The 23,249-nt window shown below is 43.0% G+C and overlaps 1 protein-coding gene across 2 annotated transcripts in view; it reads right to left on the reverse strand.

Moving 5' to 3' along the window:
- OXSR1 (oxidative stress responsive kinase 1) overlaps positions 1–23,249 on the reverse strand; it is a 97,550-nt gene that overhangs the window by 27,369 nt on the left and 46,932 nt on the right. For both annotated transcript variants that reach the window (XM_027660609.1, XM_027660610.1), the window contains exons 5-7: positions 14,562–14,617; positions 5,389–5,498; positions 1,867–1,968 (exon numbers count right to left, since the gene is read on the reverse strand). In XM_027660609.1, coding sequence (XP_027516410.1) covers positions 1,867–1,968; positions 5,389–5,498; positions 14,562–14,617 — 268 coding nt within the window. The remainder of the gene's footprint in view (positions 1–1,866; positions 1,969–5,388; positions 5,499–14,561; positions 14,618–23,249) is intronic.

Here is a 23,249-nt window from a genome sequence, read left to right on the forward strand (position 1 = left end):
ACATAACAAAATTAATCTGCAGTGCAGTATGATTACATTCAATAAGTAAAAGAGAGAAGTCTTCTTTGAAGGCTGCACAACTGGAACCCAAACCTAACAGAATTAGGGACTCAATTTTATCTACCATATACAGCACATGATACTAAATAGGTGATGTTGGTATTCAAAGCTTCATCCCAGGCATTCAAACCACAATAAACAGAAGTACAACTTGCAGAAGCTGCTGAAAAATGCTACCAATAATCACAGCACAGAAGGAAATATCAATGAAAGCAGCAACAGCTAAACCAGCAACACATTTTCCTCAACTCCTCCCTGCTCTGCCACAGTCTGTAGGAACTTTGATGGCATTTCTGAACTACTCAGCTACACTCAACAGTCCTTACACGGACATGACAAGTCTTAAAATTAATTTTATAAGAGTTAAACCTGTGCAAAGTCCTGGCATTTAAAGAATATGTCCGTTCTGAGCTGGGAGTTACTGGATTTCCAAATGCTATTGTAATTGTGGACTGGGAGGGGATTTACCCAGGTCCTGAAGAGGTGACCCACAACTCATACAGCACTCCAGCAGGTAGGACTTGGAAAAGGAAAGTTTGTCTCATGGTATCATTGAATGATTTGGGTTGGAAGGGACTTAATTCCAATCCCCCTGCCGTGGGCAGGGACACCTTCCACTAGCCCAGGTTGCTTCAAGCTTCATCCAACCTGGCCTTGAACACTTCCAAGGATGTGGCATCCACAATTCCTCTGGGCAACCTGTTCCATGCCTCATCGCCCTCACAGGGAAGAATTTCTTCCTCGCATCTAATCTAAATCTCTCCTCTTTTAGTTTAAAGCTTTTCCCCCTGACCACGCAAAAGTCCCTCTCCCAGCGCCAAAAACAGAGGGACTTGGTACCCATAGGCTTCATATCCCAGGTAATTACTCTAAGCATAAGCTATGGGGGTGTCAAAAGGGGTCTCCACCCCCTCGTGTTTGATCCAAGGGAGCACTCCTCCCAATAAGAGAAGCAAAGTGGCCTTCAAGAGGGTGGGCCAAAGGAGCTTAAAGTTTTGTGATTGAGACAAGGCTTCATCAGATATCACAAAGAAGATAAGGAAAAGATCTCAAAGCTCAGTAGAAGGACAGCATGCTTCAGAACTCAACTGGTGAGTGTCAGCCCTTAACTTTAAGAGGTACCCTCCCCCTGAAAGGGCAGCATGTTGGAAGTAACTCCTCGTTCTGGAGTCAGAAAACAGGGAAAGTTAGCCAAACTATAAGGCACTCTGAAGTTCAAGGTATCTGACAAAGATTTTTGAAGTGTCAGCAAAAAGCATTTCCTTCACTTCAACCTTAATAAAACACCAGTGTTGCCAATACCACACCATTTCACACCGATGTGGTACTTTGTACTGCACGACAAGACTTTGTTGGTGTTAAACAAAATTAGAAATTCTTCTGGATAACTGGGAACATGTGAGGTATCAAGAGAATTTCTGAGAGGTGTCAAAAAGGATTATCAGTGCAGGAAAAAGAATGGCTGGCCATCCCAGTGTCACTGGATGCCAGATAACACATTCTGGATCATTATTTATAGCCCTAAAAACATCTGCTGCCTTCAGAGGTTCCAGGATTAAAACACACAGCACTTTCCTCAATAATGGTGAGACTCAGGATCTAAGTAAAAGCTGTGCAGTTTCAGGCAATGCTGATTAAGAGGTGTATTTTTAAAAGGTGACTTCAGATAAATCCAAGAACATCATGATCCACAGGTGCAAGTTGAGAGGACAAACTCTTCTATACAACATGCCAGCCGAATTCTTGGAAACACCCACAGAACACACTGATGCTTTATCTTGCTCAAGTATTTGGAGACCTGCTCACCTTCATCGGGGGGTATTTATGGTAAGGAGCTGCCCCTGTAGCCAGCTCGATAGCAGTGATCCCAAAGCTCCAGATGTCTGCCTTGAAATCATATCCTCTGACCTGAAAAATACAAAGAGGATGTTAGCCTGTGCCTCTTATTGTCCTGTATTACAATCCCTTTCACCCTTTCCTTCCATTCCCCTCAAATTTGGAGAGATCAGCACCACAGAGATGAAAGGAAGGCTTTCTCCCTCCTCTCCCTCAGCTTCTTGTACCTTGAGGAGCTGTTTTAGAAGTGGCAGTCTGAGGAAAATCGTGGTTGTAGAGTGTACAACTAAGACAGCTCTGCTGTAAACCTCTACATGCGCAGAACATAAAGGGGCACTGGGTTAAACCAGGCTCTGACTTGTACACAAAGACACAGAGAGTCATTAAACAGCATAATGAAACTCTCATAGTTAATAGATAGGCTGCTACCCCTCGGGACACACGGCTCACTACACTTTTAGTCAACCGCTTAATCAATCTGACTGCAAACATGCTCCATCCTGGAACTTCAGGACACACCAGCTCAGTAAAAGCCCCCTGCTCCTGCCTGCAGACTAATATTTCCCTCCACTAATTAACAGTAGCTTCTGCACTTGACATTAAACACAGGAAAATTTATAGCATTTACTTCCCCTCCTGCGTAGGAAAAAATATTTCATATGCCAAAGCAGTTACTTCCTCATTATTATTAGGTAATATTTTGGCACTTGCTTTCTCCGCTGCAGGGGAGAGACATTATGTACTAACTTCAAGAGCAGCCATGAAAATCAAAGCACTTTGGTTGCTCAGGATGGTTTGTATTCCTTCTCATTAGACTATGGAAAAAGGAGAACTGAATCAGAGCAAAGCTAACAGGGACATTGTGCTCAGCTAACCTAACGAGCTTAAGAAAGACACTCATTGTGAGGAAACCAAACGACATTCCCCAAACTACCTTTAGGATAATCTTTAATTTTGGCAAACAAACAAAAAACCCTCCTGCACTATTTGTCATGTAATACTGTAGCTGAACTGAAACTTACTATAGCAACACAAATTTATATCTTGCAGTAATGCCTCCAACACTGTAAGCATCATTTTCACGAGGCTTAAATGTCTGAAATGTTTCTTGCAGTGCCTCAGTTTATGAGTGCCATGATTTTGAACAGGTTTCAAGTCAGTTAACTAAACAAGCACAGATATGTAGTATAATTTAAAAGAGCACAGGGCAAGAAGAAATATGCTGTAAGGGTGGGTTTTTTCCCCCCTCACATTATTTTTAGGTTTTAAGAATAACTTTGGGACATTTCTTAGCTCTGTTTTTCAGTTAATCTTGCAGCACATCAATACACTGTACAAAACCCCATTCCCCAATGGGATTTTAACTGTGTGGGGGGTTTTGAATTATTTCACATAATCCTGCTTGCAAGTGAAAACTATTAAGTTAAAAACTGTCTACAGCAGTTCATCTTGACATCTGTCCAACACATGACTCACTACCCTGCAGTTAGTTTATATCAACAACATCTATTTTTCTCTTTTTTTTTTTTTTTGCCATAAATCTGTGAAGTGAACATACATTAAAAGACAACGCTGGGCCATCACATATTAACATGGTAAAGGAAATCAATGATGCTGAAGCAAACCAGGTGCAATTGGGTTGATAATATCTACATATCTAAGGCCAACCTACAGCAACCCCTTTGTCCCTTTTCCCGGTTGGATCTAGTGGCTCAGGGTGACACCTGCTGGAAGGCAGCAAGATGATCTAATGGTCACTGAAGGATTTCACATCAGCATCCAAAATACTGCTTTAACATCTGATATTTGCATCCAGTTAGATGTGCACAGCCTTGATGGAGGTATTGCACTCCCTAGACAACCTGTCTCCTCTGGAAACATATCTGTGGGGGACCACCCCTCACTTTGACACTGAAACCTTTATTTCCCCTTTATAGCTCGCTCCTTGGGATTTTTATCCCATTTTGTCCTGAGGATTGCAGCTGCAAAGAGGATGGAGCAGCACCAGTAGTGCTGCAGCACCACAGGACACAACTGACAGAATATCAAGGGACAGAATATCAACTCTGATCTGGCTTTGGAATCACCAAATACTCTATTTTTATTTATTTTTAAATCAACATCAAATTAAAAAATCCAGAAGAATATGACAGTGAAGCAGTTCAGAATCAAATCTGTAAAGACAGATCCTGACTTGGGAAATGTGTCTTTCTTCTGCAGTGTTAGACTTACACTCTGAGGATGTTGCAGCAGTGCTGTAATGCACTGGCCCCTCAGTGCCACCATGGGGAGCCACTGGAAAGGCCAAACACTGAAAAAACCTTTAATCAATAATACATTTAAGCTACTCCGAAGTTATCTCCATTCCTCAAGAAGTTTTAGACATAGGAAAGGATGTATTAAAGTGCTACCACAGTTTTACCTTCACTTCATTTTATAGATATACAGCGGGATCTTGTTCAAGTTCCTCTTAAGCTTCAGAATATTTTATTGTGAACAACAGCAAGGAGAAAAGTAACAAGGTGGGATTACTTTAATAAAACAATGTTTTCCCAAAATATTTTTGTTAAAAAAAAAATGTGGAAGAAAAAATGGAAAAACATTTATAGTCTGTTATAATTCTGCTGAGCACACCTGTCAAAAACCCCAAGCCCAGCCCTCAGTCAAACTGATTTTAAGGGAATATGGGATAGTTTTCAGAATGCCCACGGCACTGAACATCAATGTCATCAACAGCTACTGCAAATGCCCTGTCAGGACTGAGAGGTAATTTTGTTTGTGGATCTTGCTCAGAAATGGGCAATGATATTTTACAGTAAACAGAGTTTCCAGGTGGCCTTCATCAGAAGTCACACGGACAATGCTTCTGAAGTTTAGTCTAGAAGCAGTGGAGGACAACAAGTGTCACATCTCCACCCAAGGGGAAGAACTACGACATCTTTTAGTGAGCCAAAAGAGCAGTGGAGGAAGGGGGAAATGCAAGCATTCCTCAGCTTTTACAGTCTGGATACTCACAAGCCAAGAGAAGCTAAATACCTGAATAAAGTCAACTGCACGTTATTTTCCTGTAATAACTCCCCACTTTGACACGTCCCAATTAACTACCCTAAACTGATGTTTGCAAATGCAGAAGAGCATGTTACTGAGCTGTGAATGTGCATATTTACCACACGAGAAACTATTTATATTCTACCTCATATTTATGCAAGAGGGAGGGGCAGGTTAATCTTCTTTATGCAACAGCTGAGCTGTCTCAATCTCACCTTAAGCAGGAGCCTGAAGAGAAGCAATTGGGCAAAAATCTACTGAACACTTAGTATTCCACAGTACAAGTCTGTCTGCAACAGGCAAACTGAAGAAAATCCTGTGGTTTTAGGAAAACCTTACAGGCTGCCAAATTATCATCTTAGTTTGAAGCAAATATAGCCATTGCTGATAACAGGGGATTCCAGGTGCAGATCAGCTCAGAGGACAGTAGGAAAAACAATTCACCTGCTCCATAACTTCTGGTGCCATCCAGCAAGGCGTGCCCACAAAAGTTTTCCTGACTTTATTCCTGGTAATGTCACCACCAGTGGCCAGAAACGCGCTAACGCCAAAGTCTGAAAAGAAAACAAAAGCAGAATTTAATAAGAATTTATTAAGAACACATCCCGAGCAAACTGAAGGGCTGTCCCCTCTTTCCCCTCATATTCCCAGCCACCTATTAAGTACCAGACCATGCAGTCACGCATGAGGAGTTTCCTAAGAAAGGAAGAATGATCAACAGTTTGCAAAGAGTGCTGGGACATGAACTGCCATTCAGCACTTCGCCATTCAGTTCCTGGGGACAGCAGAGCTTTCAGCCCTGGCCGGCAGAGAGGAAAATTCCACTTTCCATTACAGCCCACTGGCCACATTAGAGCCTGCCTGTGCTCCCCCAGCAGACCTGCTGCTGTACAGACCTGCCCCTGCCAGCCGCAGTTTATTTAATTTGCATACATTCATAATGAGAGCTGACCCTCCCTGAGCATCCCGGTAACATTCCCAGCAAGGAAGGTGGGTGCATAAAAAAATTACTTGATAACATGTAACTGTCTTAACTGCACCCTGCAGATGAGGTATCAGCTCCTTATTCTCGATGTTTTCCTTGATAATTTCCCATGGCCCAAATGCTCCTTTAACAGGAGCTTGAACTAGTTCCTGGTGACACAGCAGCATTAATTCACATGCCCCCCAACCAGCCCAACCAGCTCAGGGAAGCCTCACAGACAGGTATTCACACCCTGCACAGCATCACCCCCACCTGGAACATCTTTCACAAGCTGAAGGACGCTCAAGGATGCCCTTTGCACTCACTGGTAATTGTATTTCTTAAGGTAAATCACTCTTATGTGAAAACTATGCTGTCAAAGGTAACCGTGATGTCTTATGCAATTAAGAATTAAATGGAAAACAGGATCTGTTACCAGCAGCAGCAGTGTGCAGGGGTAGCTATGGGATACACTATGTTTGTTGAGAGAAGAGTACTACAAAAGATTTGGCAATCAAGTCATTCAGAAGAAGATGGCACTTGAGAAAAAAAAAAATCATGTGATGAGGAAACTGTAAACACAGAACTATGTAAGTATTTCTTCCCAATTTTCTCCAAAGTACATGCTTATGTATTACTGAATTATAGGCCTGCAATGGGCCACTCTCCATAACTCAACTTTTTTTTTTTAAACACACTACAAGCAATCAAAATCTTGAATGTCAATTTTAAGACTGATGACAGGCTTGGAGTGCAAGTCTCTGAAATTCCAGGGCTATTTCACATAAAACCAGAACATTATTGACCACAACTGGTTTGAAAATTCTTGAAACTCTGGTGACAGTTAACTGCAAATGCAAAAGCCTTTTCCCTCTGTGGCCAGAGGAGCCAGAGTTACTCCATGGCTTCAGGATGTTATACTAAGGCAACAACTGCAACAAAAGATCCCCCTTTACAATTTGCAAGGAATGGTGTCCCTGTGAGGACAGTCCCAGGCTTCCCTCTGCATCATACCAGGAGTGCAACGAGTCCCTTCCCATTAGATTTTCAATATTTCAGAAACACCACTGAAATCATCACTCAGAAAGCTTCCAGCTCACTTCAGTTAGAGACTTCCAAGGACAGGGACTCAGTGCTCACTGAAGTTACTACACATGGATAACTGCAAGGTGACATTGCAGGAAGAACCAGTACTAGCCAAGGTCTATCATATCATTAGGATTCAGCTTTAGAGATGTGCTGTCCTGTTCTCTTCCCTGTTCCCAAAGGCATCTTGGCCTCCTTCTAACCTTGAAGTTTTAGAAATCTTAGATGGATCCCTGTCCCATCAGCACTACAACCCTTATTTTTCTGGAAACACACTTTTTGCAACACTGATTTTGCTTTGAGATCTGCCATGTGAGCATCAACCATCCTTGCTTTTCTCAGAAACTGAAGGAGCTTCCTAAAAGACTCAAAGTTATTTGCCTCTTACTGCTCATTACAGGAAGTCTTGCAAGATCTATTGTTCTAAACACAAGAGCAATTAGAAGTTCTTTTAAATAAGATAATACCAACAGAAACTTGTCCAAGTGCCATCAGTATTTTATTGTGATGTGCTGTATTTGAACTTGCATGTATTATCTTACCTCAAGTTTCCATGCAGTCATTTTGAGGGGAAAGGAAATGCTATTCAGAGCAAAAGCATTCCAAGCAGTAAAAACACAAGTCCTTTAAACAATATTCACCACATCTCACATCAAACATGGGTTTATAAATTCCAGATGGAAACTGGGCCCCTACATCTGCCATCTGAGGTCAGCAAAAAGCTTAAATGGAATTAAAGTTTATTTCATTACATGGTTGATTTATTCAATGTTTTCCCAATCAATTTCCCTCATTTCCAGTGGGCTAAAACAGGCTCAACCAGCCTGTGCTACTCTGCTGTAAGGAATGACTTTAAGACCATCTTCTCAAATGTCACCTTACTAACTTTATCCAAGCCCCAGCTACTAAGAATGTGCCTGCTCTCAAGAAATATCTACAAAGCAATAAAATACAATCCTAACCACAAGTTGAGGTTCAGTTCTTACTTCTGAGCAGTTGGTACAATTCTGAATCTCCATTCTCGAACAGAAACAGGTTATTTCAAGTGAATTTAACTCTAGAAAAATGGGAAAAACCATGAAATTCAAGATAGCTCAGAAGTGTTTACATTTGTACTCTTCCTTGGCAGCTCATAGTTTATATTGGCTCTCTATGGTGACAACTGGAAAGGACTGAATCACCAGAAACAGGGAGGAATTGGAAAGGCTTGGACCTGGCTTGCAATACCAGTAACCACCACTGCTGGGGATCTGCCGACTGTCAGATACTCTAAAGGAGCCCAAATACTGCAGACTTCCAGCAGCCTGTTGGCAAATAAGTGTCTCCAGGATGTCTGGATGAAAGTGGTAGGATCTTTTTTTTTTTAATCGTTTTTCTGAAGCAGTGTAGAAAATAATCATCTGCTGGAGCTGTGTCAGTGATATAAACCAAAGACTTCTTAAAAAAAGAGAAAAACATATATATAGATAGATATAGATATTGATATCCAGACTCTCTTATCACAGTAAAATCAGACCAGGATGGGAATGTCAATTCTGTTGATGCAGACTTTGCAAAAAATATGGCAAATTTTGTCTTTTCCAGTAGAAACATCACATGTTTCAAACCACATACCCTACAGGACACCCTGCAGTGGCAACGAAGTTGCAGACCAGTGTTTGAGAAGTATGGCATTAGGCAAAAATTCCTGCTATTAAGGTATCCAAGTTATCAAACTTGAAAACTATCCTGGTCTCTCAAGAAATATAAAAGCTGAAAGGAAACACTCCATCTGAACAACTCACCAATGCAAGAATGCTGTGGCAGGACCACATCACAATGTGTATTACCACAGGAAGATACATTTCTACCATATTATGCATTGTTTTACCCAAATCTAGAAGTCAGCTTTTAAAATAATCTCTCCTTGGCCATCTCACATTGTAACATTACCTTAATCCTAAAAAGCTACTGCACGTAGCTGCCTTCAAGATACATAGAAGGGAAAGACAGGAAGAATGGGCACTAAGAACCAGGACAAAAGCTTGCTGATATCAGAAGGGATCCTACAGAGTTTGGTGGGTTTGGATCAGACCCTAAAGCAGTTCCCAACTTCAACAGGGGCTGAAAAACTGAATAATCCAATCTTGACTTCAAACCACTCAGAGTTGTTTTTAAACAAAAAGTATTTCAGAAGACAGCACTAAGTGTTTTTGTCACCAGTCACTTTCCTTCTTGTTCAGCTGTTCTCCATCAGAAAATATCTACAGTTGTAGTTAAGTGTTTCCCTGCAAACCTTACAGCTTTTAGAGCACTGAAGATGAACAAACCTGGCAGGAAGAGGAGGAAGGCCGTGGCAAACAGCAATTTTGTGCTGAGAAAGCAGTAGGTGATTGGACACCAGAGAAAAGGAAGGTTAGTGGAGAACAAAAATCAAAAGCTTCTTTCAAGTTTATATGGATATACAGTGGTATTGGATCTGTAAAAACACACTTGTTCTCCTACTGCACAAAGTAACTTCAGGATGACAAAGCCCGGGCTGGGTGAATCCACCCACTGCCCTTGGAGAAGTGGTTTCAACAACAAAACAGTGCAACATCTCTTCAGGAAACGCAGACAGTACAAGTGACACAGAGAAAAAGTTACTTCACATCATGCTGCTGCAAGAGAGGCACTAAAACTCTCCACTAGACACAGAAAAATACCTCTGGCCCTTTTTCTGAAAGGGAGAAGCAGCTCCTGATACAGCAGGAGTCATGATACAACACCGGCTGCAATCGACACGTCCCTCCCAAGTCAGATTTGCGCCTTGCCCCTTCTTAGAGCCACTTAATCTCCCAAAGTTAGAGTTTCCTAAGGGAAAGTGGGGAATGACACTGCCTGCACCATAGCTCGATGTTTATGTAGAGGGCTATTTTAGTACAATGAATTAAGAGCAGTCAGGAACACAGCGAACCGGTGACAAGCTGGCATGGATTTGTGGAAAGTTACACAAATTCAGTTACACAAGTTTTGCCTGGCCTTAACTATCCCCATTTTATAAATAGATAAAGCGAGAGGGGTTGGGCAATTTGCCCAGGATCAATTAGCAAGTCCTGAACAACTTTGTGAAATCTCAATCTACTTCAACCGCTTGGCAGCGCGGCCATCCCGGGCCATGCCAGGCACTCCGGGCACCTCTCGGATTGCGCGTTAATAATTCCCTGGTTTCAAATCCTGAAGATACTCAGCAACCAAAAAATCCCACCCACGGAGGGATGTGCGCTCTCAGCCCTCAGCAGGCTCTTCTATCATCACATTCAGTCACAGAGGGATGGGCAACAGCATTATTTAATACCCCAGTGGACAAAATCAAGGAAAAAAAAGATTTATTCTGTATTCCGACTCAGTAGGATGCTGATATTGTGCCATGGTTGGAGTGTGGCTCACACTGAGCAAGTCTTGTGCACCCTGGGAGAGTTTCCCCTCAATCTCTCCCATCCCTTTCCCATCAAGATGCTCACTTCATTTCACAATAATTTATAGGGCCTGCAAAGTTAAGTAAACTGACAAATGCTAAGTCTTGCTTACTGTGAGAAGTCATCTCCTGGTTTATGCAGCAATATTGGTGCTGATGCAGTTTATGTTGACAAGAGTGCTTTTTACCCGTACAGCTTTTAGACTCCAGGGAGCCAATAAATGCCAGGGCAAAGAGGTTTTATGCCCTGATTAAAAGAAATAACTGCCATGGAGAGGCTGGAACACAAAAGAACGTGGCTATCTCAATTTACATTGCAACCACAGCCCAGAACAATGGTATCTGGGAAAGAGTCCTGCTCTCTCCAGAAGACAGATTAATTCAATGTGCAGGAAAACACTTCAAACTGAGAAAGCCACACTGAATTGTAACAGGCTCCAAAAACCTCATGCCAAGCCACCAGCCCAAGCCAGTGCCCTTGGAAAAAAAAAATAAAGTGTTAAGATAGAAGCAAACTGCCTCAGTTTAGTTCTCGCTGGTCAGCTCGGTCTGTTAAAGACAATTTTCTCCTTGGTTCAGTGGATGCACATTTTGAAAGCAAAAGGAGCTACAGAGTTAAAAATAGAGCCATGAGTAAAAATACCAAGTCCCAAGACTTGGGGAGGAGTTTCAACCTGGGAATTTGTGCAGGCCATTAGAGGAATTTTTAGAAATCCCACTCCCAGCAAATGCCCCCGACTTCACAGATTTCTCCTCCAGCCCTTCACCTGCTCCCACAGCAGCTTTCACACCGGATGCACAACCACCAATTCAGAGTTACAAACAGAACCTGAGAAATGGCTGACACACTTTCATCAAGTTGCTTTTTCTGTTCAGCCTTAACAGAATTGCATGGCCCAAATTAACAAAGGAGGCTTTAATTTTCACTAGTTAGAACTGTAGAATCCTGCAGCAAAATTACTGCCATGAATTCTACACAGTGAAAGTTTCCCATAATTAAATTCACTGATACATTGTGGAGGTACAGCCCAGCAGTGAGGTTTCCTCCATTACAGGGATGAGCATTTTTTTCTAAACCTTGAAAGCACTTCTTTTCCTCTCCAGTTTGAGATATACACTCCTTATTTACATTTAAGAATTACATTTCTTCTGAGACAAGAAGCAGGAATTGTGTCAAGCAGTAGGAAACACAGAGGAACACAAGGTTGCAAAGGCCAAACATTGAATAAGACCTTCTTAACAACTGTTCACAGGCAGTGTGGCTTGAGGAATGGCAAGAGGGAAAGGAGTCATTATAAAAGAATGGAAGTCATTCTTCCCTGCTACATTATTTAAATTTTTCATGTACACCAAACCAGCTCCTAGCAGGGAGGTGCCCCATTCACTCTGACCCTCAGGCTTCATTCCACAGCTGATCCATCTTTTGGGTTTTTCCTTCTGGTGTAACTTTCCAGCGAAACTTAAACATGTTTGTTCCATGGGAACGCAGCGATGTCATCTAGCTCAGAACTGAAGCATTCAATCAACAGAATTATTCATAATATGCATTAATATTATTATCAAAGGCGAGTGCTTTGATCTCGTTGAAACAAATCTCATTTTATTGGGATTGGTTTGCTTCCAGTATTTTTTCCTCCCCAAAGAATTCACTAGAAATTTTGCTATTTCATCCTGGGTCAGGAGGAAAGGAAGCTTAAGTGTCAGAAATTCCCACAGAAACGAAATCTCGTGTTATGACCAGGTCAGGCTCTTCTCTATTATTCATTAATTTATTTTCGTTTCTTTCAAGTCATCAGCTGCCTCCACAGAATCGAAAGTGCTTCCTGCCACCGGGTGAACTCGCTGACCTTGGTTGAGTTTAGTGGCCCTGCTGTGGCTGATGAAAAGTCACAGAGCCTCACTGGACCTTCTGCATGTTCAAAGGAAGAGTCTGTAAAGAGGGAACTTTGCACATCTCACAATGCTGCTTTCACAGGACAGGCTGAGAGGTGGATTTCATCATTTAAATGTTGCACATACAAACCACAAGTAGTTCAGTCTAGGGGAGCATGTACAAATTACAGACAAAATAAATCCTCTGGAATTCATACAGTTAAGATCAGTCAACCTTAAAGTTACTTATCAACTAAAAATTACTCAGCAGAAAAAAGCACAAACAGGTACCTATTACCAGTGAGACTTAATATAAAAAAGCCAAGCCCTGGTACGCTTGTGGAAGAGAAACACAAGCAGCTTTCTCTAGGCTGGCAGAAATACTCAGAATAACAGCTATTTGCAGCCTCTCCCAAAACAGAATCTAAAGCTCCATGCAAGTACAAATCCAAAAAGTTACAGCTTGGTCCTATTATGGAAAAAAACCCAGGATTTTATTGTAAAAAGTTTCCTCCTTCGAGCGTTTTAGAAGCCACTCCCTACCTTCCATCAGCTGCCACACAGATTAATTATTTACACCTCATTAGAAATTATAACAGCAGGCATTAAGGGCACTGGGAGACTTAAAAAGGAAAACAAAGCAACTTCAGGTTTTAAACAGAAATAGGTGTTATGTTCTGTAAAAGGGATTATTGTCCTCTGCAGAGAGGGGAGAGCTACCTATAAAAACCGCATTGCAATGTGTTCTGCTTCCTGGTGGATAATCTACAGCTTTCATTCCAAGATGCAAAGCCAGGCATAGATATTCCAAAGGAATAAAAAATGCAACAGGCACTTCCCCCTGACACAACAGTCACTGCCCTGTCCCTTAACCCCCAGTACACTGGCTTGACCCACTGCTGTGCCTCCACTAGCAGGGCAGGGAACTAAAGAGACCTTATCACCCACAGATACGTCTCTTCCCAATTAAATATGGGATTGAAAATGTTAAACATTTACAAGGATGTTTGCCAAGATGGTAGGACCAGGCACAAGCTCTGCCCTCCAGCTAGAAGTGGCACAGGGACTGGAAAAGCACTGCGAGATCCACAGAAAGAATGGAGTCCTGAGAGAAAGGACAGCTGGAGAAGAATTGTACTCAATAGAGGAAAACAGTACCCTGGGAAGAGGAGGAAAAACAAATATCACAGGCTCTAAATGTACTCTCCAAAAATCTTGTCTTACTTAATAGCCTGCAATACTAATAATCACAAAACCACAGCCTAGCTCGGGTTGGAAGGGACATTTAAATGTCACCTAATCCACCCCCCTGCAGCAAGCAGGGACACCTTCAACCAGAACTGGCTGCTCAGAGCCCCATCCAACCTGGCCTTGAATGTTTCCAAGGATGGGGTGTAATTCTTGGTATCTGGAAAGAAGAGTGAAGTCTGTAGGAACATGTATGAAAGAAAAGGCACACCCCTTTTCCACAGACACACTGTCCACCCACACCAAGGACTGTTTCCAACACACTTGTGTTGCTGCAGCTCATGACAGCCCTGACTACAACACACAACTCCAGGCAGATCTGTATTAGCTAAAGAAACTGTCTTTACAGTTTTCCCTACCCTATTCCTAAGTTTGCATGACTGCTCCCAAGACTTCCAGCTCACTCCAGGTTGGGCTGGGTCAGAGCAGCCAGTTAAACACCCCCTCTACCACCCAGTTCAACTGGAGCAGACCAGGGAACATCCACATGAGCAGTTTGATCAGCAGCTCTTTCCATAAGGCAAAGTTGTAAGGGACCTTTACTGTCAGATATACCCATTTGCTTCTGATAAATCAATCCACCCTTTGCCACAGTCCTTTGGAAAACCACCTTACACACTGACAATAAATCAGTGAGGTCTGTGCACTCCACTTTCAAGCCTATAAATCTGCTGAGTTAAAAATCTGAGTAGCTTATGCCAAGAATTTTATCTGATCTATTGATTCTGAGCACTTGACAGTCAAATGATTTATTCCTGTTTATTGTCATTGTTCCAAATAAGAGTATTTTAAGATAACAAGATGTAGTAAATTCTGGTTCAGTTTCTTGTTTTGGTTTGTGGTTTGTTTATTGTTGGGGTTTTTGGTGTTGTTGGTTTTGTTTGTTTGTTTTAAGAACTGTGGGGCTTTTTGAGGCTAACAATTTTTTATAAATTTCTCCTTGATCATTAAATAATTTCTCTGGATATGCAGTTATGGCTAAAGTTTACTCAAAGCTCCCAGGAAAGTTACCTGCAATTTGCACTGAGCCATCTTCTCCAAGAAGAATATTTCCTGCTTTCACATCCCTGCAGAAAGATAAAGCAACAATAAGTGGAAGCCATTAAATATTTCCTTCAACCAACAAAAATACACAAAACAGTTATTATTTCTTATATTTTGTTTCTTGCATTAGCACCTCCTGCCTCTAATCATGCAGAAATAGTAGGGGCTTAACATCAATTGTAACTTCATAGACAGACACTAAGTAGTATTTGTATGATTTATAGCTAGTAGCAATTCAGGTACTGTGTACAGAAAAAAAAATAAAATTACAACTTAGCAGAAGGCACCCTTAAAAATTTAAGGAAAGTGGTTTGTCCCAGGTTTTCAAACTTAGCTAAAAATGTGAAAACAGAACCTAGCACTGATCTGATCCTCATGCATCCCTTCAGCAGGAGCAACTTCAAGAGACAATGAGTTGATCTCCTGCTGAATGCACCATGTTCTCCCCCCAGCCCCATGTCTTGCTCCTCTCCTGCCCTGGAGGAGTTCACATGCTGCCTTAGGAAATCAGTTTAGCCCCACACACTGGTGAAACTACAGACAAAAGAAAAACCTTTGCTCGTGGCTTAATGAACAGAACCTCAATACCAAAGGTCAGGTGAGCAGAGCTGGTACAAGAGAGATGGTGAAAATGGGAAAGTGGGGTCACTCAACTGTCCTGTGAAGCCTCAGCTTTAGTGAAAAAGTCTCCTTGAATTTTTTTTTACCAGAGTCAATGAACACACAACAACATTCAGCATGTGCTGTGAAAGTTTTGTACTGCCCTCTTCCTAGACAAAAAAAGCTCTAAGCTTTTAAGTTTACAGCAGCACTTCTCCATCTTTGAGGGAATGCTACATTCACTCCAAACATTTCAAAGTTTTCCAGTTTGTTTTCATGGGCTGCTCCCCCCACCAAGCCAAAAGAAGCACCTTTATAGTTGACATTTGGGTTCACCAGCACTGCTGCTGAACCTGTGCTGCCCAGGAACCCACACAGACCCGGAGCGAAAAGAGGAAAACAACACCAAAACAAGCAAATTTTCCCTCCACTGCCTTTGACAAATATTCCAAATCATTTCACATAGAGAAAAAAGTCAAAAGCTATTTTTTCCCTCCTCCCTCGTGCATCATGAGAACAGAACTGGCTTGATGGTCTGGCCAAAAAGGCCCGGTCAGGCCCTGGAAATCAGCTCCTTCCTGGCTTTGCTCTTCTCAAGAGGAGGCTGGGCCACTGCCAGTTCCAGGCCAGGATAATTTTAAACACATCCTCTCCAGCATGAGCATTTATCACACTCTTCCCAATACCCAGTCTAGGATATTGGCATGGCAAAGCTTTCCCCCAGCATACAGTGGAACAAAACAGACCATAAGACAGTCCCACTGAAGATGAACACCAAACTGCAGCTGACAGCACCTTCAAACAAGTATTCCAAGCCCTGCCAAATGTACACCTTCTGCTAGCAGCTGGATAGATCTATATGGAAACTCTGAAGTTATATGACATGACAGAATTGAGGAGCTGACTTTCCCTCCAAGGAGCATTATTTTGTTCTCTTCCTGCAATTAATGGCTGTAGCAATTGGAGACCAGACAGCATCAGCACCGCACTGGATGGAGACTCTTAAAAGAGATGAAGGCCCTGAGGGGATTAAATACCCAATTAAGCATGTTGCTATGCCCCCCCCTTAGCATCCTCTGGCAAAATCCAATACAACTGGAGCTGTAGAGCTAGTTGCTGTGAGAGATCCAAACCTGACTGACCCCTGCTCTCCCACAAAGTGTTCATAGTCTGTAACAGGGAGGAATGGAAAAGCTCCCTGCCAATAGTTAGGCAGGTGATGCCTCTGGGATCCAACAAAATGAGCATGTGGAGGCACTGGAGTGAAGTGCCCAAGTCTGCTGCTGCTTCCTAGGTAAGGAACTGGCTCACACAGTGTGAAATGTGCTTGGCACAGGCACAGCCATCTCCAGGAATCCCCCTGTGCACCAGCACTAATTCAGAGGGAACAAAGGGTGCTCAGGAAACTCTCCAGTCCTACTGGAAATGTTTATCCACAGCTGATTCTCCTGCAACAGCCAGGATGCACAAGGCCCTTTCAGAGCTGCCTGCCAGTGCCAGGTTATAGGGAAAGGAATAGGATGCACTGAGGTTGCCCACTGAAGTTATAATTTCTCTTACTGGAGTAAGAGTAATTTCCTCTTCCATCTGTACTCCAGGGCAGCCCAGGATGCTGGAGCATTTCCCCAGTAGCTGGGCCATGTGGTATTTTAGGGCCTTTCCAAACCTCCCCTCTGGCACAACAGCATGTGTGGCTCACTCAGCCCCCGGAGCAGACCATACTCAGCTCTGAAGGAAGTGCCAGGGAAGTTTTTAGGCAAAACTAAGGATGAAGCAAAAAAAAAATATCAATCTGGCTTCACTGGTGTAGCAACAGTGGCCAGAAAACAGGACACATTCAATACCACCAAACCATCCCACCACAACAGAGCAAGCTGGACAGGCTCAGAATGCAAAAAGTAGTGAAACAAGCACTCAGATTGCATCCCATAGGAAAAAAGAGCCAAAGTACTCCAGTCCCTTAACCTCCCCCACCAATGCAGAGGCTTGTTTTCTTTTTAACTTCAGCTTGGATTAATTAAAATTTACATATTTTCTTGTTGGAAACAAAAGTTGGTAAATACGATGCTTAAAGCTGGTTCAAGAAATTAAAACAAGTCATTGCCACAATTCCAAATCCAGGAGGCCGAAACTGCCACTGCCAAATACCTAAGTCAAGCTGCAGAATTAAATCACCACTTCATGTGGCATTTCCTCACAGTGACCAGCCCTCTCCAAAGGCCATTACTCACCCCAGCCTGGTGCACTCCACCCTGGAGCAGCAAAACTGATGGGGCACCTAGATGTTTGGGGACACCAACTCCATTTTGGAGTTACTGTACCACAGAGGCAACTTCCAGCTTTCCCATTCCTCACCCCAGTCTATACATAACACTATAACACTGGCAGAGCAAAAACCCCTTTCCTTAGCATATACTGGCAGTGTCTTCAAAGTAGGTTCTCCTCTAAAATCATCTTTAAGATTAATTAATTGTGTTTAAAGCAACTGGGCAGGGGAGAGAGGGTAAGTGCTTTCCTGTTTATTCTCCTCAGGAGATGCTTATAAACTCACACACTGAATGGCGAGAAGTTTGTTACTCCAGGATACAGTTATTGCCAAGTATAACAATTTGAAGGTACTTCCTATTAATGTGGTAATGACCATATCCTGGGCTGATACACTGGGAATAAATGGTGTGCCTCTGGCACAATTACTACATTGGAAACAGGAAGCAGCTTTAGGCTTTAGCATAAACAGTAATTATACCACGTTTTAAATGAAGTTACAGAAGGATGGAGTAAACTTTCTTGTTGGTAGCTTTACAAATGCTACAGTAGTTCCGGACATTCTTGCTCTGTAGCTGTCACCTTCCCTTCTTCTAAAGCCTTCAGAAGCCCTTCCACAAAATAACAATTATGTTTCTATTTACTTTGTACTTCACAACCTGAGCGGGAAGAGGGGTTTGGACTTGCTCCAGTGCAAAGCTGGATTCTCCACATCAGCCTTGAGAGGTTTTGCAGCAGGGCAGAAATCCCTCCTCATCTGCATCCCAAACTGGTTTAGCTTCCCACTAATGTACCAGTTACATCACATGAATGCCTTCAGGTTGGGGCTGGGCCATAGGCATCATGTGCTGTATAACCAAATCTGACCCCAACAACAAAATTATAACCATGCTTCCAGCTACAGGAGGCTTGAGAGCACAGGAAGGCAATGAGATGATAGTCCCCAGTTTTCAGTGCTGTGTTCCCACATCCTCCACAAATTATTTTTTAGCAAGGTGGGGGGGGGGGGAGAACTATAGGAACTGTATCCTGATGGCTTGTTCCCACTATAAAAAGCCTACATAAGTACTTGAAATTCTGCTTAATGATCAGATCTGCCCTCATCCATAGCCCTCAATCCTTGGCACCAACATACAGTGCTTGCTAAGGATGCTTTGTTAAGGCCACAATACAAGGGACTTGAGCAAAGGGTGGCATCCCAGGAGCTCTGCAGGCCAGCACTGGGAAGAAAACTATCCCAGGAAAGGGGAAACAGAGATAAGCCCTGTTTACTCTGCCTATGCTTCCAGCCTGCTGGCATGTGCCTTTAGGATGCAAAGCTGGATGTCAGCACAGCCGTGAGTCATCTGCCCATTAGATGCAATTTACATCAACTGCAACAATAAAATTTCATGGACTGAGCTCCACAGCGCATAATTTGGCATGAGGAAGGAGTGGTTGGCCCTGCCAAGTTTCATTTTAAAAAAGAGAAGGTGCAAGATGCAACAATTACTATTTTCTGTTAATAGTAATGAAGAACTCAAAATATTTATGCTGAATGCAACCAGTTGCTGGAGCTGATGTAGTTCTGAGTCATGCAGAAAATGCTCCCTGGACAATATCTCTACATACAGTTAAATATGAAGCAATCTGTGACATTATACCAAATGAGTACTATACTCTCTCTACCGTGAAACATTCTTCTCCCTTCAGTGATATGCTGTTACCTGTGTCACCTCTTTCCTTTGCCTTATAAGCCAAGATATAAAAAGCTGGTGACATGCAAGTGCTTTACCATTTAGAGCTGGCAAATGTAAACTAGGCTTGGAGCGTGCAGGCAGATCAGTATTTTTACACCCTCAAATGTCAGTAAGTTCAGTACAACACAGTAGAAGGCATTCAAGTCAACACTGGAAGTGCTGTACACATTAACATGCCCCTGCTCCTGCTCAGGAAAGCTGTGTGCACTAATATTTTCCTGTGACAGAGTTGAGCTTTAAGTCCCAAACTCTTGTGTGAGGTGCAATTGTCTATTACTGTGCTGTACTTAACTGCAGAGCCGGCCTCAGGAACATCTCCCAAAGCTTGAAGGTTTTCCAATGGCAGAGAGCTGGCAGAGCAGCTTCCATACTCCTCTCCAGCCTCCCTGCTGAGCCAGGCATAAGCAGAGGGAGGAGAGGGCCAAGTCCACAGCTTGCTTCATCCCTGCTCATCCACAGCCCTCTCAGCAGGCCCTCGTGGCCACTGGCAGCCGGGCCCCGCGGCAGCAGCCAGGCTGCCATAAATTACAGCGGGGGACCAGCCCAGGGACACACTTTATTGCTCAGGATCAGGGAAGCACAGTGACTGCTGCTTCCCTCCTCTCCGAGCTGCTCTGTCAGCTGCTGGGCTGTGCTCAAAGACCAGGACCTCAGTGCAGGAACTCAATGCCAGCAGCACAAGGCAGCTCATGATTTACCCGAGGGCTCAAATGAGACAGACATTTTTAAAGGCACGACTTCACGGGGGCTACAAAGGTAGGAACACTTAAAAGCTTTTTAACTGTCATTTTAACGGCTGGGGAAAGTTAGATGAATAATCCAATGTAACCAGGAATTAAAAAGGTTCTTTTTGTGCTTTTAAGCAGTGTGAAGCAAGGCTTTGGCAGGTAGAAGTGACTGTTTGCAAAGCCACAGCCTGTCACAGTCATGTGTAGACAAAGCCCAATGGAAAGGACTGTCAGCATCCACCAAAACGAGCTATAAGAGGACATCAAGTACTTGTTTTCTCTGTGCCCTACCCTTAAGATCCAGGCAGATCACTCTGAGTGTAATGAAGAGACCTCTTGGGAGAGATAACTCCATCCTGTGTCTTGGCATAGGCAAACAGAAACCCCAGTGAGGGCTATATGAGAAATTAATCTCCCATTGCACTTTATTGTAGCTAAATCATAAAACACCTTTCAAGAGGCTGCATGATACCCTCTTGATTTTTTGCCTGCCAATGCTGCTTTAAGTAGAGGCTTTGGGGCCCAAGAAACCACAATGTGAACTGGATTTCTTTTAGGTTAAGTCGCTGTGTCAGCTCAGACAAGGGACGACTCACTGAGGAAAGCTGCAGGAGATCTGCCTGAAATTCACTGTCATCCTCCTTGACTGAACAGCTCCAGGGGCTGGGAAGATGCTGAGGCAGTACAGAATGAGTTGCAGACCTTGGGCTAACCCATTGTGAGTCTCTGTTATGAAGTGTCACATCCCTCACTGTGTCCCTGTCTGTCACTGTTATCGCAGCGTCTGCAACTTCCCTTTATCTCGGCAAGTTACGCCCAACTTACACTTTTCACTCCTGTGCCAACTCTGCCTTTGATGTTTTCCCACTCTCTTTAATTCCTTCTCTTCCCACGTGGTTACAGCCCAACGAGGGTAAAAGGGTGGTGCAGTTCAAGGACAGATCCTGTCTGCCTTGGACTCCACCACCCATCCGTCACCAAGCCAGCCCAGCATCATTGCTCAAGTAACTTCACCTGCACATCACTGTGGGGAAGTTGCTCCAGGTGATTCAAAACCTTAAAAAACACTTTTCAGACAGATCAGCTCCTTAAGCCAGAAAATAAAGTGCTACAAACACTGGATTTAGCACTACCTCCCAACATGGATATGATCTAACCATACCAACCTTCACAGCCCCACTTCTTCCTCCAGCAAAAGACTCTGTTGTTTCACACATTCACCCCAATGCATGTCACTGCTGTAACAGCAGCTCATGACAAGGAGGATTTGCCAATCAACCAGGGCTTCTGACACCCTTCAGCAGTCAATGCAAGACAGAAGCTATATCTCTAACTTCACATACCGCTTTTAAAGTTTCCCTGAGTCTGTCAGAACTTCAGGGTTTTTTCTATTGTATAAGGAAAGGACCCTGCCAGCAGGCTTTAAAATCAAGTTTTCATACTGTTGAACAGCAGCTAAAAATGTACCAGTATTTCTTCCACAAATTCATCTATTCAGCCCTTCCATTTCCTGATCCTACTTCCTAAGGACTGCAGTGGGGACAAGGCACAAAGACCCTTTAACAGCTGCAGCATGAAAAGCAACACACACATCGCAAGCTGTGGAGTCACAAGGTCTGTTCCTACCCCTGGAGGCCCAGATATTTTTGGGACACCCTGGCTTAGTCATTGGTAACAGAGGAAAACAGTCAAGTTATAACGTGGTCTTGTTTCAATATTTCATGTCAAATGATTTAACGTGCAAAGAGGCAGGTTTGCTCCATGTGGCAGTACCAGTGATGCACGTCACCATGCTGCAGTATCTCCTGCGTGTTATAACATGTTCCTAGTGTCCTCAGAAATAGGAATTTCCCAGAAATTACCACACGTAGATCACCCCAGTTTGAGTACAAGATGCATCAGGTAGCAGAAGAAATGGGACTATCAAGTGATTCGCACATCTCCCTGCTACGATGGAAGGAGGAAAGGTCATTCCAGTAAAGACAGAACCAATCTGGATCAAATAAGGCCCAAAAAATTTATATACGGTGGCTTAAAAAGGTCCTAATTTCCAAAAGGCAAAAAGCACCCCTCTTCTGGAGAAGCAGTATGTATATCTATACACACACAAGGTCCAAGGCATTCCCCTATGCAGCCAAGAGCTGTCCCTATCTACAAAGCCACCCACAGCTCCCGCTCAGCCATGTCTGCAACGTGACACAGGAGGAGAAATTCGAGACACCCAGAGCCCTGTCAGCCCTGTCAGCTCAACTTCCTCCTCCAAAATCTAGGAAACAACAGTTTTAAGAATGACCAGCATAGGAAGAAGAAAGATCTCCACATTTCATCCAGTAATTCCTATAAAATGGAGGAAGCAGTTATAAAATTGGGTATGTGTACAATGGAAACAGTGCTCTCTCAACTCCCAGTCTCACTTGGTGATGCTTTCCAGGCTACCACTAAGTGATAGATTTCTCTGTGGCAGTTCCTTATTTGTTGTCCTAAATGTGTGTGGGTTTTGTCTCACCTTTTTTTTTTTAAAGTATTAACTTTACTTTTTAATATCAAAGTTTTATTAGAACTCTACTAGGCAGGATATAATTTGATTAAGCAAACATACAAAAATAACTTCTGATGTAACCTTACAAAATTTTCAAGAGCTTAATATGTTACCACACAAATTTAGCAAGTGACCCTTTTTTCTCATGCTTTAGCAGAAGACATGAAGTGGTCTGGATAAATGCTTAAGGCATCTCCAAAAATGCAGCTTTTAGGATCTGTAAAGGCCAGAAAATCTGCTGCATCACAATAGGGGACAATACCCAAAGCCCCCTTTTTGAAGGGAGTTATTTACTTCATATATCACAGTGGAAAAGATGAACATGATTATTTAAACAGTCACTCTGCTGCTGGGTAGATGCTGCAAGAGTCTATACCAGGCAATCTCGTCCCAGTAATCTACACCAGATAAATGCAGTGACATGAGACAGATGTCAAAAGCTGCTGTACACAGGTGTGAATGGCACTTGGTTTCTGCAGAGTAGAAAGCCAAAAGAATCTGTTACATTTTCACCTGATACATTTAATGCTGCAGACAGCAGATGACTGTTCTCCCTGGAAACACATCAAATTCAAATGCTCCTGACAATTCAAAAACTACTGGAAACTACATTAGTTGAGTGTGCAACTCGATCATGGATCACTGATCAAAACCTGTCACTGCTTTTGGAGATCACCCCAACCTCTATCTCCTGCTTTTCAGGGTACTCTTCCCACTTCACATCTCCATGCAGCAGAGGGAAAAACCTAAAAACTTCCCCTCCTTCTAATGTCATGCATAGGAG

Source organism: Corapipo altera, unplaced genomic scaffold (assembly GCF_003945725.1).
Source record: "Corapipo altera isolate COAL_440 unplaced genomic scaffold, ASM394572v1 126, whole genome shotgun sequence".
Taxonomy (NCBI): Eukaryota; Metazoa; Chordata; class Aves; order Passeriformes; family Pipridae; genus Corapipo; species Corapipo altera.